General features: G+C 43.8%; 1 protein-coding gene across 1 annotated transcript; it reads left to right on the top strand.

Annotated features, from left to right (window-relative positions):
* Positions 1–483: 483 nt before the first annotated feature.
* Positions 484–14,952, top strand: ENAM (enamelin). The gene is made up of 9 exons (XM_060236376.1): positions 484–537; positions 640–684; positions 2,019–2,060; positions 4,661–4,855; positions 4,889–5,029; positions 7,028–7,069; positions 9,297–9,347; positions 11,176–11,223; positions 12,077–14,952. The coding sequence occupies exons 1-9, from the start codon at positions 484–486 to the stop codon at positions 14,762–14,764; spliced, it is 3,306 nt and encodes a 1,101-aa protein (XP_060092359.1). The 3' UTR covers positions 14,765–14,952.
* Positions 14,953–15,156: the final 204 nt, after the last annotated feature.

The following is a 15,156-nucleotide window of genomic DNA, read 5'->3' as shown; positions in this document are numbered from 1 at the left end:
ATATCAAGTTCTTCTCTACCTAAACAAGCAAGATGCATTAAATACTTTCAAGTCTGAAAATATTTTTTTTCTATTTGTCAATTACAACCACAGAAGCAGATGACATTTCTGAAAGAGTATGTAGTGAATGCATCTTCTCCACATGCACTGGCAGTATTAGACCGCACACTTTGCAAAGCTGTCAAGGCACAGGTGACTTAGGCCACCCTGTGGGGTTTTCAAGGCAAGAGACATTCAGTGGTGGTTTGCCACTGCCTCCCTCTGCATAGCGACCCTGGTATTTCTTAGTGGTCTCCCATCCAACTACTACTCAGGGGCCGACTTTGTTTAGCTTCCAGGATCTGATGGTAAGGGCAATCCAAAGATACCTGCATTTAAAATATTTAGCTGATATAATCACCCCTAAGAGCTCAATGTGTGTGATGGAATTTTCTGCTGATGTGCGTATGTGATCTTTTTCTTCTTTAAAGATTGGGAAGAAGGATGAAGATAATCCTCCTGTACCTATGCCTTGTGACCACATCTTGTGCAGTACTGGTGAGCATATCAGCACTAGCCAGTCAACAATGTTTACTTTTAAAACAAATCTATTTCTGTATGAGATCTCAGCACGCCTGTTGTTCTTTTTTTCACTTTAAGCTGCGCAAACCCCGCAGAGCAGGATTTGGAAGCAAGAGTGAAGAAGTAAGCATATATCTTATTGTTTTATTTTCTAATGTTAAAAAGAAATATGCGGGACTTCTGAGCTGAACCAGAGACTTCTGACTTTGGAGTTCAATCAGGGAGGGTTGCCAGCTGGCAACTGATGGGAGAATTGTAGTGGGGCTTATTCAGTAATGTCATTACCCATATCTTGGTGTAGAAATTTGGATCCCCAAATGATGGCCTCCTGTGGTCTTCTAAAGCACCCACTGCCAGGATTGGTTCATTGCTTTGAGGTGCCCTGAAATACAATGGCAGGTACCAGGCCTCAGATTCAGTGGAGCTCACAGGAGTGCAGCTCCTGAACCTTTCTGAGAGTTCCACCTCCTCCTACTGAGAGTTCCACCTCCTTGTCCATTGAATAGTATGTGCAGCTGCATAACAATCCCTGGATGAGCTCCACCACCTATTTTTCTGCAAAATAACCCCTGGCAGGTACCATACTGGGGATCACCTTGTATTGTATTTATATGCTGTCCTCCTTCCTCCATTGAACTGAAGGTGGCTTTCCTGGGGCTTCTAGCAGATCTCCCACCTAGAAACCAAAAAGACCCAGATATGCTAGGCTTCCAGGTTGTTGTATTTGGTGCCCTCCAACTATATCCTGGGATTCCTGTTATGGTGTGGTCTGGCTGAATAACAGTATCAGTGTCTGCTGGCTATAAAGGCTTGCGCTCAGACAACAGAGGCATTACATATACAACCTCAAAAGAGAGGTGCAGTACTGAGATGTGCCTTCTCAACTCATTTGAAAAGATCTCCACCATCTTATGAATGAAACTGAGAGCAAAATTTCTATTATACCCAGATTAAATTGTTCTATTTTTTTACATTCCTACCTGGGCTCCTCCATTTATGATCTAGCCAACCTGGCTAATTTGAAATAAATCATTTAAAGGTTTCCATGCTTAAAGAAAGCTTTGCATTTCTGGATTTTAAATAATCAGGCCTTGAATTCAGCAGGAGCTGACAGGAATACAGCTCCTGAACCATTCTGATGGTTCCCCCTCCTCCTACCTACCTTGTCCATTTAATAGTAGGTGAAGCTGCATAACAATCCCTGGATGAGCTCCACCACCTATTTTTCTACAAAACGACCCCTGTAAATAATCAAAGTGGTTACTCATTTGCTGATGATGTATACTGCTGCAATGCTACTCAATTGAATCTGATTTCAGTAAAATCAGACTTGGGGTGGCAGGCTTACTTTAGCATGCATATAAGCAGCAACAGAAATACATTCACCTGTTGAGTTATTGTTTCTGGTCATCTGGATTTACATGAAAAACAGCCTAATAAGATCTGCTTGCTCACAGATGATGCAATATGGTCCATATGCGTATATGAACTCACCACAAGTAAGTTTGTACTTTCCTTGATTCTTGAAACATAGACTACTGAATATAAATTATTCACCCTCTTCATTTTTATGCTGAAAAAATTTGAGAAGGGGTTGGGAAGAAGCTGCCACAAATTACGCAACAGGCAGAGGCAGATTGAGAGGCCAAAAGGGCCCCGACACCGTGCCCCATAGGCTTGGCAGTTCCCAGGTCCCAGTGGGGGGATCCCCCAGTTTTGCAGGCTCCTCCCCACCACCAGACAGCTGGCCAGTGGAGGGGAAGCCCCGCCTGAACAGTCATGATGTGCCTTTATATCTCAGACAGGTTCAGAAGCTTGCAACTGCTTCTGTTTTGGAAGGTGTGCATGTGCCTTTAAATCTCAGCAAGACGGAAGCTGCAGGGGGGCGGGGGCGAGCAGGAAGAGCCACATGTGTATGAAAGAAAGGAAGCCAGAGAGCCCAATCCCTGTGTTCATTTTGCATTCCTTTCAGAAGCTGTTTTTGTAGTAAAAGAGATAGTAAAGAGTTAACTAGAACTAGAGGAAAACTCCACCCCCTAGACCTCTCTCTCCATAAATTGGTTGAAATGCAGCAGACTGTTATATTCAGCAACTCTGGTGAGTAAAGCTGTCTATACCATACCCCAGGGAGATCACAAAAGTGTGGGCATGCAAACTGTTTATTTTGGCTGCTTTGTGAGTGTGTGTGTGAGAGAGTTCACTTTCATTTTAGTGGAAGTGCAGCTGCTGTGGAAGCATTTAAATGCAAAAAAAAAAAAAAAGAGGGGACAGAAATGAAAACTGCATTTAGGGGAATTGCACTGCTCTATTTTTATTTATTTTTAGGGAATGGGAAAGCCTCTTGGCTCTGCCCCCAAAGTCTCCTAGCTCCACCCCCAAAGTCCCCAGATATTTCCTGAGTTGGATCTCTCAACTCTAGTGTCCCAGTATCCATAGATTAAAGCCATATATAGAGGAGAGAAACCTGGAGGGAAGGGGGGTGGACTCCATGTTTGTAAAAAAAAAAAAAAAAAAACACCTTAAATTGTAAACTGATAGAAGAAAAATTTAAAAGTTTAAAATGTCACAATCTCTGTCTTCATGACATCTTTGCAACCATTTTGGATTGTTTAGGCAATTCTGGTAATCTCAAATAACCACTGCAGCTTCACTTCAACACTTTAGATGAGTCAAGGAAGAGGCAGGCAAGGCACAAAGAAAGACAGGGATGGGTTGGGGAAAAAGAAAGAAAAATGTGGCAAAATGGAGAAATATAGAATGGAGAGACTCAGGTAATTTATAGTTAATAAAAACAGACTATGGAAGACAGAAATCACCTCTACAATACAAGATATATCTATTCATCTCAGGAAGTCGCCCCACGAAGGTTTACTTATAATATTGTATATAGCATTAAAATCAGTCATTCAAGGCCATCCATTAGGTTTGCCAATCCCCAGGTCCCAGCGGGAGTTCTTCTGCTTTCCCAGGCTTCTTCCCGCCCCCAGTCAGCTGTCTGGCTGGGGGGAAGCCCCGCCCCCAGAGGACCATGTACCTTTCCACCTCCAGAGGCTTCAGTCTCCAATTGAAAGGCTTCCTCTTGGGATGGTGTGTCGGTGTTACTTGGAAGAAGCTGGCAGCAACTCGTGAGCAGAGAGGCCAATCCCTTGCTTCAGAGCCACCAGAAATGGCAGGGGGGGGGGGGAGGGAAACGTCTGCTGAGCACTTCATTATTCCCTATGTGGAGATCGATTCTCATAGGGTATAATGGGGAATTGATCTGGAGGTTTCAGGGGCTCTGGGGGAGCTGTCTTTTGAGGTAGAGGTACCAAAATTTCAGTATAGTATCTAGTGCCTCTTCCCAAAGTACCCCCCAAGTTTCAAAATGATTGGACCAGGGGGTCCAATTCTATGAGCCCCAAAAGAAGGTGCCCCTATCCTTCATTATTTCCTATGGAAGGAAGACATTTAAAAAGCTGTGCTGTCCCTTTAAATGTGATGGCCAGAACTCCCTTGGAGTTCAGTTATGCTTGTCACACTCTTGTTCCTGGCTCCACCCCAGTGTCTCCTGGCTCCACGCGCAAAGTCCCCAGATATTTCTTTAATTGGACTTGGCAACCCTACCATCCATTAGGCAGTCAACGCTGTAAGTACAGATATGCAGCTGCAGAGATATTTCATGAACTTGCCCTGCTTGAATCACCATGAATACGCCTACCCAGGGAGGGCTGCCAACCTCCAGGTGGGTCCTGGAGAACTTCTGGTATTCTCCAGATTATATAGATCAGTTTCCCTGGAGGAAATGGCTGCTGTGGGGGCGGGGGGGGGAGAACTCAGGGGCAATGCAACTTAATGAGATCCCTCCCCTCCCCAGAGCCAGCACAGTCTGCTTTCAGAAGCACATTCACTTGCACTCTACCGGAACTGTATATTTATAAATAGAGACGCATATGTCTCCAGGGTTCTAGCCTCTAAAGAAAACAACCCTGTAGTGCTGTCTCTGGAAATTCTGATTGCTCAGGGAAATATCTATAACTTGCTAGAGGCTAAGTGACATGACAGTAATGATGTCTCTCTATGTATATCTTCTCCCCCCAAAATTATATTTCAGCTGTCTCAGTTGGCACCTTTCTTATATGGCTATCGCCCAAGTTACCCACAGCTGTTCCCTCAACCTCTGCAAAGATTTTACTTATGGCCACAACAAACACCAGTACATCAAGCTGCTAGGCTACCCCAGCACAAGCCACACCAAATTCCAGCAGCTAGGCAGCCCATCCACAGGCCACAGGTGAGGCCACAGGTGAGGCCACAGGTGAAGCCACAGGTGAGGCCACAGGTGCCACAGCAGCCACACAAGCCTATACAGCAACAGCCACATCCAAAAATACAGCTGCCACCGAAGAAGCCTCCAAATACCAGTCCTCCTCAGACTCACCATCAAGTGCCAGTGCATCAACCCAAAGTGATCAGACAGCAGCAACCTCAAGTAAGCAAGTGGTTCTGATGCCCTATTTATTTATTTTTTAAAGTCACATGCCCAGTTGTATTCAGGCTGATTTAGGTGTGTAATGTTGGTCTGAAGCAGCAGAATAAAGTTTGAGTCCAGTAGCACCTTTAAGACCAGGGGTGGCCAAATTTACTTAACATGAGCCACATAGAATAAACACCAAATGTTTGAAAGATGCAAGATAGGAAGGGAGGGAGGAAAGTAAATAGATGGGGGGATGGAGAGGTGGAAAGAAAGCAGCTGTAAATGCTTTCTCCAAACCAGCTGCTGGCTAGGCGGCCTTCTCCAAGCTGGCCAATGGAGCAGTGGCAGCTTCAAGAGTCACACAATGTGTGTGAAAGAGCCACTTGGCTCCCAAACTACAGTTCAGCCACCCCTGTTTAATGTTTTATTCAAGGTATAAACTTACATGACCGTGCATGCTTCTTCAGATGCAGTATACATGCACATGACAGCTCATACCTTGAATAAGGCTTTGTTGGTCTTAAAGGTGCCTATGAATTCAAACTTTGTTCTGTATTCAGGTTGGTTATTAGAGCAACTCCTAAATATGAAGGAAGCATCTACCAAGGTGAGAATATGTAACCAGCATTTGAAAGCATATATAATAAATCCCTTACTAGCCAGGGATTCTATCCAGTAACAGTTAGTCTGGCAGACTTGATAGACTGTGTAAGCTTTGTAGAAGAATTGCTTTAACCAAACAAAATGCTGGCTTAGACACCAACGCAGCAAGGGTGTCTTATGTTCTTTCTTGTAAAGCAGTGCTCTTTCGTTTAATTCGGCAATGCAGTGTGGAAATCAGGTTGATGCCTCCCCCCCATCCTCAACAAGGCTGTGTGTTAGTAGCAGTTGTATTACTGGCAGATTCACTGGCACAGGTGGGAGAGATTTTCTCATTGCGACACTCTAGGCACCTGCTGTGTTTTTGCTTGTCATGCGGCTGTACAAGGCTCAGGAGCCTCTGTTAAGAAAAATGACAACAACCTAAGCAAGAAACACGGCAAAAGATCTGAAGCTCCTTTTCCTTGAGATTTGCCTACCACTACACATTCAGCATGTGTGTGTGTGTTATTTATTAGAAATTGTTGCAACAATATAGTATCAAATCTTGTTTAAGGAGTTTTAAAAAATAAGTCAATACCCTCTCTCGGAATGTAGCATTCCAAAATAAAGTGCATTTTCCTCATGAGCTTATGTGCATAGACTAAGAGTTCTCTGTTGTCTACAATAATATATTAACTTGATTTGATAGGTATTTTCCAAACACAAACAAATATAATATTTCTTTGTTTCTTCTTCAACTGGCCTCCATTCACAATCTGGCAGTAAACAGCAAGCTCAAAACTGATTCAAAATCTGCACACCCAACTTTATTCTCCAAATGGCAGAGCTTCTGGGTTATAGCTAGTTTTAGTCAAGCTTATTCTGTGGTTTGTGAATTATAGGTGGTTGATTAATTTGGATTATAAATGGTTGATTATTAGGGTTAATCTGTGGTTTGTGGGCTATGGATTGCTGATGGGTTAAAGTTTTATTCAGGTTTATTCTGTGGCTTGTGAGTTGTAGGTGGTTTGTGGAGTAACATTTTATTCATGTTTACTTGTGGCTTAAAGTTTATATAGTTTTTTTTTTCTATGACTTGCGGGTTATAGGTTGTTTGGCGTTGTAATATTTTATTCAGGTTTCTTTTGTGCCTTGTTGGTTATGGGCTGTTTGTGAGATTAAAATGTATTCAGGTTTGAAGAGGCTGATACAAAGCTTTGTGTCAACAAAATACTTGACTGAGTGGTCTGGGGCCTAACCAGATGTGCGTTTGCAGCTACAGTAGGACAAAGTCGGGAGGGAGGGCAGTGAGATTTCTCACAATTTCTTCATATGTATTGCAATTACAGAATTACAGACACTTAAAACACAGATTATTCATATGTAAAATGTTTTCATTCTATACATGATGTGTTTTCTCCTCTCCCACAGATATTGTTCCCAAATCAGCAGCATCTCTGGCATTTCCCACAGGTGAGCTGATGTTTCTAATTCCAGTGGAGAAAATTGGCAGGAGTTTTCACAGCTGCTGTTTTTTATTGAATAAACTTGGATTGATTAAATGGTATATCCCAATTAATTGGAGAGTAGATTACTTTACAACTCCACAGGCAGCAGGTGTTTTCCTTCAAGAAGCATGCCTCTTTCTTTCATACACAGGAAGAATGGTCTTTTTTGAAACACTACGTGCTGTGACACATAAAATTCATGGTCTAAAAACCAAAGGAAATGCTTTCTTCTTCAGACCTGTTATTTTTATCCATGCAGGTTTAACTGATTTAAGGTCAAAAGATTTATCAATGAGGATTCTGTTAATTGAAGCTACTAGTTTTGCATTCACAACAGCTGCAATTTTACTAAGAATGACTAACATATATTTAAGAAGTGATTTCCATTTGGGCAGTTCCTAATCTGGGCTGCAATGAATCTAGCGATGGAGAAATTGGCTGCTATCAAAGAAACCCGTTGCTATCATTTACTTGAATACTAATAAAGAGAGGCTGGCTCACACAGGCCCCAAAATGTGATGCAACCATAGTGCCCACCTCCAGTGTTCTCTCTAAACTGAGTTAGTGTGAGCTAGCTCAGAGTTTTTTTTCACCTCTGGCTTACATACAGGGGTCTTTTTGTAGAAAAATAGGTGGCAGAGCTCATTAGCATATGCCCCCTCCCAACCAAAAGCAACCTGATGCAAGAAAGGAGAGCCCCGGGCAAGCAAGGCCTGCTTGAGCTGGCTAGAGATCCAGCCAGCCCAAGCAGGCCTTGCTCGCCTGGGACTCTCCTGGGCTGCCCCACCCCAGTCAAAAGGCCAGCAAGTCACCTACCATCCAAAATCACGTAAGAAGTGGAGAAAAGTTGGCACAGGCTTCTCGGTGGGTTAATGAGGGCTGCTGGGGGTGTGGCAAAGCCCCTGGTGGCTGGCTGGCTGCTCACTCTCCTAATCCAGAGATTATGCAGCTGCACCTACTATTCAATGGACAAGGTAAGTGGAGAAGAGGAGGAAGAACCAACAGAAAGGTTCAGGAGCTGCATTTCTGTGAGCTCCTGCTGAATCTGAGGCTTGCTTACATAAATTCAGGGCATTTTTTGCAGAAAAAGCCCAGCAGGAATTCATTTCCATATTAGGCCACACCCCCTTACACCAAGCTAGCCCTGCATACATTTATGGCTTAACTCAGGAAGGATGGCCCTAGAGCAAACTAATTTATGCACTGTCTCCTGCTATGGCTTCAAAACTCCCTGAAGTGCCTTTCTCTGAAGCAAGGAACTGGTGCCTGATCCAAAGAGCTCCTGGTTCAAGCCCACCATGCTAGGAACCAGATAGCTCTGACATTTGCAGGAGAACAGGAACAGCTGGATCATAGAAACAAGGCCTGCTTATGCACACTAGGGAAAGTTATTCCTCTGCACTTTGATCGTGAACTAGCTCTAAGTCTAGTAACCAGCTTTACATCCAAAGAATTCAAAGCATAGTTTTAGCTTCATGTCTAAGTCTCCCATGTCCAAACGTAGGCTTGTCATTCCCCAGTTGGGGTCAGGGAATCTCCTGGTTTTGAGGGCTTCTTCCTGCCACCAGCCAGCTGGCCAGTGGGAGAAAATTCCCCCAACAACAATGTTGCATGATATGCCTACATCACCCAGAAGCAACATGGGCATGCTGGGGGTGATGCTTTGGTTTTTGAGCAAAACTCTGGTTTGAGGGTGATTTTACCATAGAGTTTTTACCATAAAAACCAAAGCGTCATCCCCAACATGCTTGCAACACTTCTGGGTGATGTAGGCATAGCATGCAATGTCACTTCTGGTGATGTCAGCATGTCAGGGGTGACACTTCTGGCTCTCGGAACGTCCCTGCCACCCCCATGCCAGCATCTCAAATGGACCTGGCAACCCTATCCAAACCCCACACTCCAGCCACTGCTTCATGAATACTGACACCCAGGGCTGTTTTTGTAGAAAAAGCCCAGCAGGAACTCATTAGCATATTAGGCCATACCCCCTAACATCACCATTGTTTCACAGAGGGCTTTTTTGTAGAAAAAGCCCAGCAGGAATTCATTTGCATATTAGGCCACACCCCCTGACATCAAGCCAGCTGGAGCTGCGTTCCTGTGTATTCTTGCTCAAAAAAAGCCCCACCATTATCAATAATAAAATCAACATCATGCTAACATGTAACCATTTTTTTCTTGTATTGTAGATTTATGGTCAAGGAGGCTTCCATCCACAACCATTTGGCCCATTTCATGGAGTAAGGCATTCTGTTTAAAGACTTCATGTTTCTTGGGAATGGGAGAGTAAACTTAGGGGAGTTCCATTTATCTCAGTTCCAAAGCTAAAGTGGTTTGGGTAATCAAGATAGGCACAGAGTTGCTGTTGTGATGGTAATGCCATTATCAAAATACTGGCATGTATGATACCACTCCTTTGAGCAAAGTATGAAGCCTTTTCCCAGTCTGAACAGTCTTCCTTTAACTTAAGTGGATCTACCACAGGCTACTTAAAATGGATCTACCACTTAAGGTGGAGGAAGGTTTTAGACTTTGCTGAGCAGAGCCATAAAACACATGCCAATGAGTAACGTGCTTGTACCCTTGGTATGGTCCTAACCAAGCCTTCTTACTAGCCTGTAGTTTGGGAAGAGCATTGAAATACATGGGTCCTCTTTTGCTTTTGATCAGGGGTGACCAAACTTGCTTAACATAAGAACCACATAGAATAAATGACAGATGTTTCAGAGCCACGAACGTCAGATGTTTGAGGGAGGAAGAAAAGTAGGTAGGTAGGTGGAGGGGGAGAAAGGGGGGAGGTGGAAAGAAAGCAACAACTTTAAATGCATTCTTCAAGCTGCTGGCTGGCTTGGCTTGGAGAAGTGAGTTAAAGAGAGAAATGCCTTCTCCACGCTGGTCAACAGGGCAGTGGGGGCTTGGAGAGCCACAAAATATGTGTGAAAGAGCCATATGTGGCTCCCAAACAGCAATTTAGCCACCCCTGCTTTTGATCATGAGCTGAACTATATAATTCTGCTGATTATGTAGCTTGACCCTAAGCCACAAGAGGCACTGGTCCACCTTCTGTGACCACACAAGATAGTGAAGGTACACCAGAGAAGGCCCTGCTAGACCAGTGGTCTGCAACAATGTCCCCACCAACAACTTTCCTGGCACTCACCTAGTATTTTTAGAAAATGAGCAGGACCAGGTAGGGTTCCAATTGGCCGCTGAAGGTCTGATTGGCTGTGCAGATATTTTTTTTTTAAAAAGCACAAGGATCTTCAAAGAGTGGCTGAAGGTAAGCTATGTCTCTGCAAGAATATTTTTAAAAATACATTAATTTTAGAAGGCATCCCATCAAGCAGAATTTCTGCCTGAACTGTTGAAGAGTTACTATTAAAATTCTATATAACCGCACTCCTTGACATTTTGTGGTTGGTGCCACCTGCTACAGCAGCCATTTTGTGGTTGGCTCCATTGCCTGCAGCAGCCATTCTGAATTGCCCCCTCTGGATCATTCCTCTTTATATAATCCTTACAGAGCTTTAGGAAAATATTGAAGAAGTTGTTCAGCCAGGGTTTTTAGGGTTGTGCTGTGCTGCTGTTGCTGTGAGGTTTGTACTATTTCTTAGAATATGGATGTTAGAATTTATGTTGCTTAAATCCTGTGTATTTCATCTTGGGATAAATGTTCAAAATAAACGAACTAACTCACTGTAAGGCAAAGAGAGTTCCTTTTGGGTAGTCCAAGATGCTGTTGATTTCCTCCATGGAGAATGTAAATGAATTAATTAAAGAGAATAAAGTTTAGGCATCTAATTTTGGTAGAATTTATTAACCCCCCTGAGTATTCATTAAATTTATGGCGGTGAGGGAGGAAACGTTCAAGTTTCAAAACACAGATGCTCTTAAGTTCTGATGCTTATGTCATTCACAGGGCAAACCTAAGTAGAGCTATACCTTTCCAAGTCTATTGAAGTGGGCTGTGAAGAGTGTCACTCAGCTGAGACCTGCATGATCATAGAGCTAATGTTTATGACCTTCTGTTGCCTTGCCCTTCCCAAAGTTTGATTTTTTTTTTCACAGCATATGCCTGCTGGATTTGGACGGCCACCAGTCAGCAATGAAGAAGGGGTAAATATAAAAGTATAAGCCAGCTTCAAGAGGGGATTGGATAAACATATGGAGCAGAGGTCCATCAGTGGCTATTAGACACAGGGTATTGTTGGAACTCTCTGTTTGGGGCAAGTGATGCTCTGTATACTTGGTGCTTAGGAGGGGCAACAGTGTGAGGACTTTTAGTGTCCTGGCTCCACTGATGGACCTCCTGATGGCACCTGGGGTTTTTTGGCCACTGCGTAACACAGAGTGTTGGGCTGGATGGGCCATTGACCTGATCCAACATGGCTTCTCTTATGTTCTTATATGAGGAACAGTGTGTGTTAATCCATGTAAAAGGTCACAAGAGAAAGGGTCAGTCTGCCATGGGGATCTTCAAGATCTGTGCTTAATAATTCAATTGTTATTTGGAAGCTATCATGATTTTCAGGCAGACTTTGATTACAGCCAGGCTGCACACATAAGAACTATGACATTTACCAGTTCTATTCCTTAGGATGGATGGGTGAGGCTAGCCCAATTTTACCAGATCTCAGATGCTAAGCAGGGTCATTCCTGGGACCACCTAGAAGTCTAGGGTTGCTACCTAGAAATAACCAATGGCAAGCCAGCTCTTGCCTTGGAAACCCTATGCGATTACCACAAGTCAGCTTTGACTTGATGGCACTTTCCACCACCAGTTCTTAGACTACTGTTTGAGGAAGAAAAGCCTAGAATTGGCCTCTGTATCATAAATCCCAGCAGAACTGTGGCCACCAATATTCTTCACTTGCATCCAGTTGAAGCAGCAATTAACAGAACCATAGCACAAGAATGAATTAGCTTATGATAGTTTTACATGCACAAACTCTCTTAAATGTATTTGCAGACTCCATACTATGGCTATGGCTATGGCTATCCAGGTCTGGGTGGCAGGCCCTATAATTCTGAAGAGTTTGAACAAGACTATGAGAAACCCAAAGAAAAAGATCCTCCCAATACAGAAAGCCCAGCAACCAATGCAACAGACACAAATTCAACTCTTTCCAATCCATCCAGCCAAGCAGGGAATGCTACCAATTCTGGGCTCAGTGTAACTGACAATGGGGCCAAGTCTCCAAACCTTGAAAGCAGGCCGCTTGTTGGAAATGGGGTGCCAACACTATCACCTACTCTTCATGTCTCAAAAGGTGATGCAGCAGCACAGAATGTCATCAGTCAATCCATTCATAGAGCCAGCTCTCCAAATATCAATCACATAATTCAAAACTTGCCTCCCGATAAGCAACAATCCACAGGAAATGGTCTGCATGTCTACAAACCCTATCCAGGTATGGAAGAGTCAAGGCATAACACTTACATTTCTAGAGGGAATCCCTCTGAACATCTCGAAAACCCAGCATATCCGTCAGTTTATGGGGAGAGCTCCAATCAGAGAGGCAATCTCCAGAACATAAACAACAACAACCCATCAATAAACAGTAGAGCAAACTTGTATGGACAACAAGAGCATCCCCATTACCCTGAGAAGAACCCGTCAGACCAAAGACAAATATTACCATTTCCCAGCTCTGATCCACAAAGCCAATGGAATAATGATCCAGTCTACAGGGATAACAGCCTCAATAGGTTCCCACCTGAAGGTGCTTCCATGGATGGGCAGTTCAATACATTAGGGCAAGCTGAGAACTCCTATAATATCAGGAAAGACACAGAACAGTTCCAGCTTCCTGGAATGCACCAGCTGAGCTCACTTTCCCCTCAAGGAGTATTTTTACCCACAAAAAGAACTTTGTCTGAGGCAGAAACTCACCCGTTTCACTGGAAAGAGCAGAGCTTTAATCTTCCAGTTCATGAAAGAGAACAATTCCCACCTCCAAGAAACCATGTGTGGAACAAACAGGAGGACTTGCCAGTCTTCCAAGATGATCCCCCTAGATACAACTCAAGGCATGTATCAGGTGATTTTGGCCAGAGGGAACATATTTCATACCCCGAAAAGAGTTCCTATGACCAACCTCCCCGTTCCTTTTATCCTGATACATGGGAAGGGAGAGAAAGCTCTCCCACACTTGGTCCTGCGGGCCAAAGGGAACGCCCTTTATACTCTTCGGTTGTGCCTTCAAGTCAGGTACAAAGAAACTCTTACCATAGAAGTGATCCTTTTGTTCAACAAGAGCGAGAAGTGTATCCCAGGCAAACTCCATGGGCCCATGAAAAACATGTGCTTGACCAGGACAGAGAGTATAGAAACCCTCCCTATAATCCAGCTCATCAGCATGCATATCCAAAGTATTCCCCAGAAAATCCATCCAACCAAAGAAGAGCTAACATGCCATACCAGGAAATTAACCCCTGGAACCCAGAAGAACATTCCCCACCATATGCTGCAGAACACTTGAGACAAACAGAAAATATTCCTTACCGTAGGAACAATGAATTTGGACATACAGAGAGGAATATTCCTAATGAAAGAACAAACTCTCCACCACAAAGCACCACATTTCTCCAAGGAGGATCACAATACTCGGAAAGAGACACTTGGAGCCCTCACAGGATGGGGCCTTCCATTCAGAAAGAAGCATCACCTTATTTTAATAGCTATTCCCTGGATTTCAGAAGAAACCCAACACATATGGAAGACACAGGGGGTGCTCACATTTCCAATGTTAACACAGCAGAAAGAAGAAATTATCCTGACAGATTGGGATACCCAGATGACTACCCAAGAGAGCACAGAACAATCACCTCATACCCAACCGCCAACCGTTTGTGCTGTGCAGGTGATTCCACAGTGCCAAGAGAAAACTCCCTGGCTCCATTAAGAAGTGCTCCTCAATTCAGACTTGCATCATGGGAACAAAGAGGAAGTTCACTATATCCAGAGGCCAAATTTGACCATATTAAGCAAGGTAGCCATACACTGTACCCATCCGGTATGCAATCTTCACTGAAGACTGAAAAAAGCCCACCTACTCAAAGAGAAAATCTGGGTGTCTTTGAAGAGGATGTAGTGGGTCTGGAGAGGGCCCCACCCTGCTTCAGATCACAGTTAGGCCAAGAGAATGGGCATGAAGTCAACCATGAAACTGGATTAACGCCCACTAGGAATACACCTTGTTATGGAAGAAGTATCCGAGGGGATGGGCACAGTGTCCTTGAACGGATCATTCAACCCAAAAGAGAGCTCGGAATGGCAGCTGCAGTCAAGTTTGTTCCTCAAAAAGGCCCACCGGCACAAGGGATCAAAAGCGTAACTTTCGATAGCAAAGGCAGTCGGAAAGAACAGCAGGCAGTGCTTGGGTTCAAGGGAATCCCATGTTTGGTAAACCAGTTAAAACAGCTTTTATCCAGCACAGGAGCTCCATCTGGTGACAAACAGCAAGATCTTTTTTATGCAGAGGATCCGACACTCATCAAGCAATCGTACGTCATATTGCCCGAACCACATCCCCTGTCCAGCACTGATCCTTCCTATGACCCAGAAGAGAAACCCTTAACGCCCAGTTCTCCGGGAGAAGATTTGGCTGATCAGCCAAATGAAAGGACATCAGACTGTTTACTTCTCCAAAAATAAATGAAACAAAAGAACCTCCTCTTTGAACTCGGGGAAAGCATTTCTGAGAAAATGATAACAGCATGTTCTTTTCAGAGTGAGGTATGATATTAAAGGAAGTCAACACAGCTGTGTAATGCTGAGAAAAGCAGAAATGTATAGATAAGGTTGTGTTATGTGTATAGATTTTCAGCTTTTTGAGGCCTCCAGTCTGCAACAGGGGACCTGCTTTTATGTACTTCTTTCTATTGGTGTGTGTTTGTTTTTTCTCCTTCTCTCCAACACACTGCTTTCTTGCCTTCTCATAAAACCTAGCCAGGATTTTTATCATTGGCTGCAGTTGTGCAAAAGCCTGCCAGCAGATACTTCAGATTCTCCTCCTTGCTACCATTAGGCATGATTGTGTATTCATC

This window comes from Heteronotia binoei, chromosome 4, assembly GCF_032191835.1.
Source record: "Heteronotia binoei isolate CCM8104 ecotype False Entrance Well chromosome 4, APGP_CSIRO_Hbin_v1, whole genome shotgun sequence".
NCBI classification, from domain to species: Eukaryota; Metazoa; Chordata; class Lepidosauria; order Squamata; family Gekkonidae; genus Heteronotia; species Heteronotia binoei.
The sequence above is the reverse complement of the archived record's forward strand: the minus strand, read 5'-3'. Positions and strand labels throughout refer to the sequence as shown.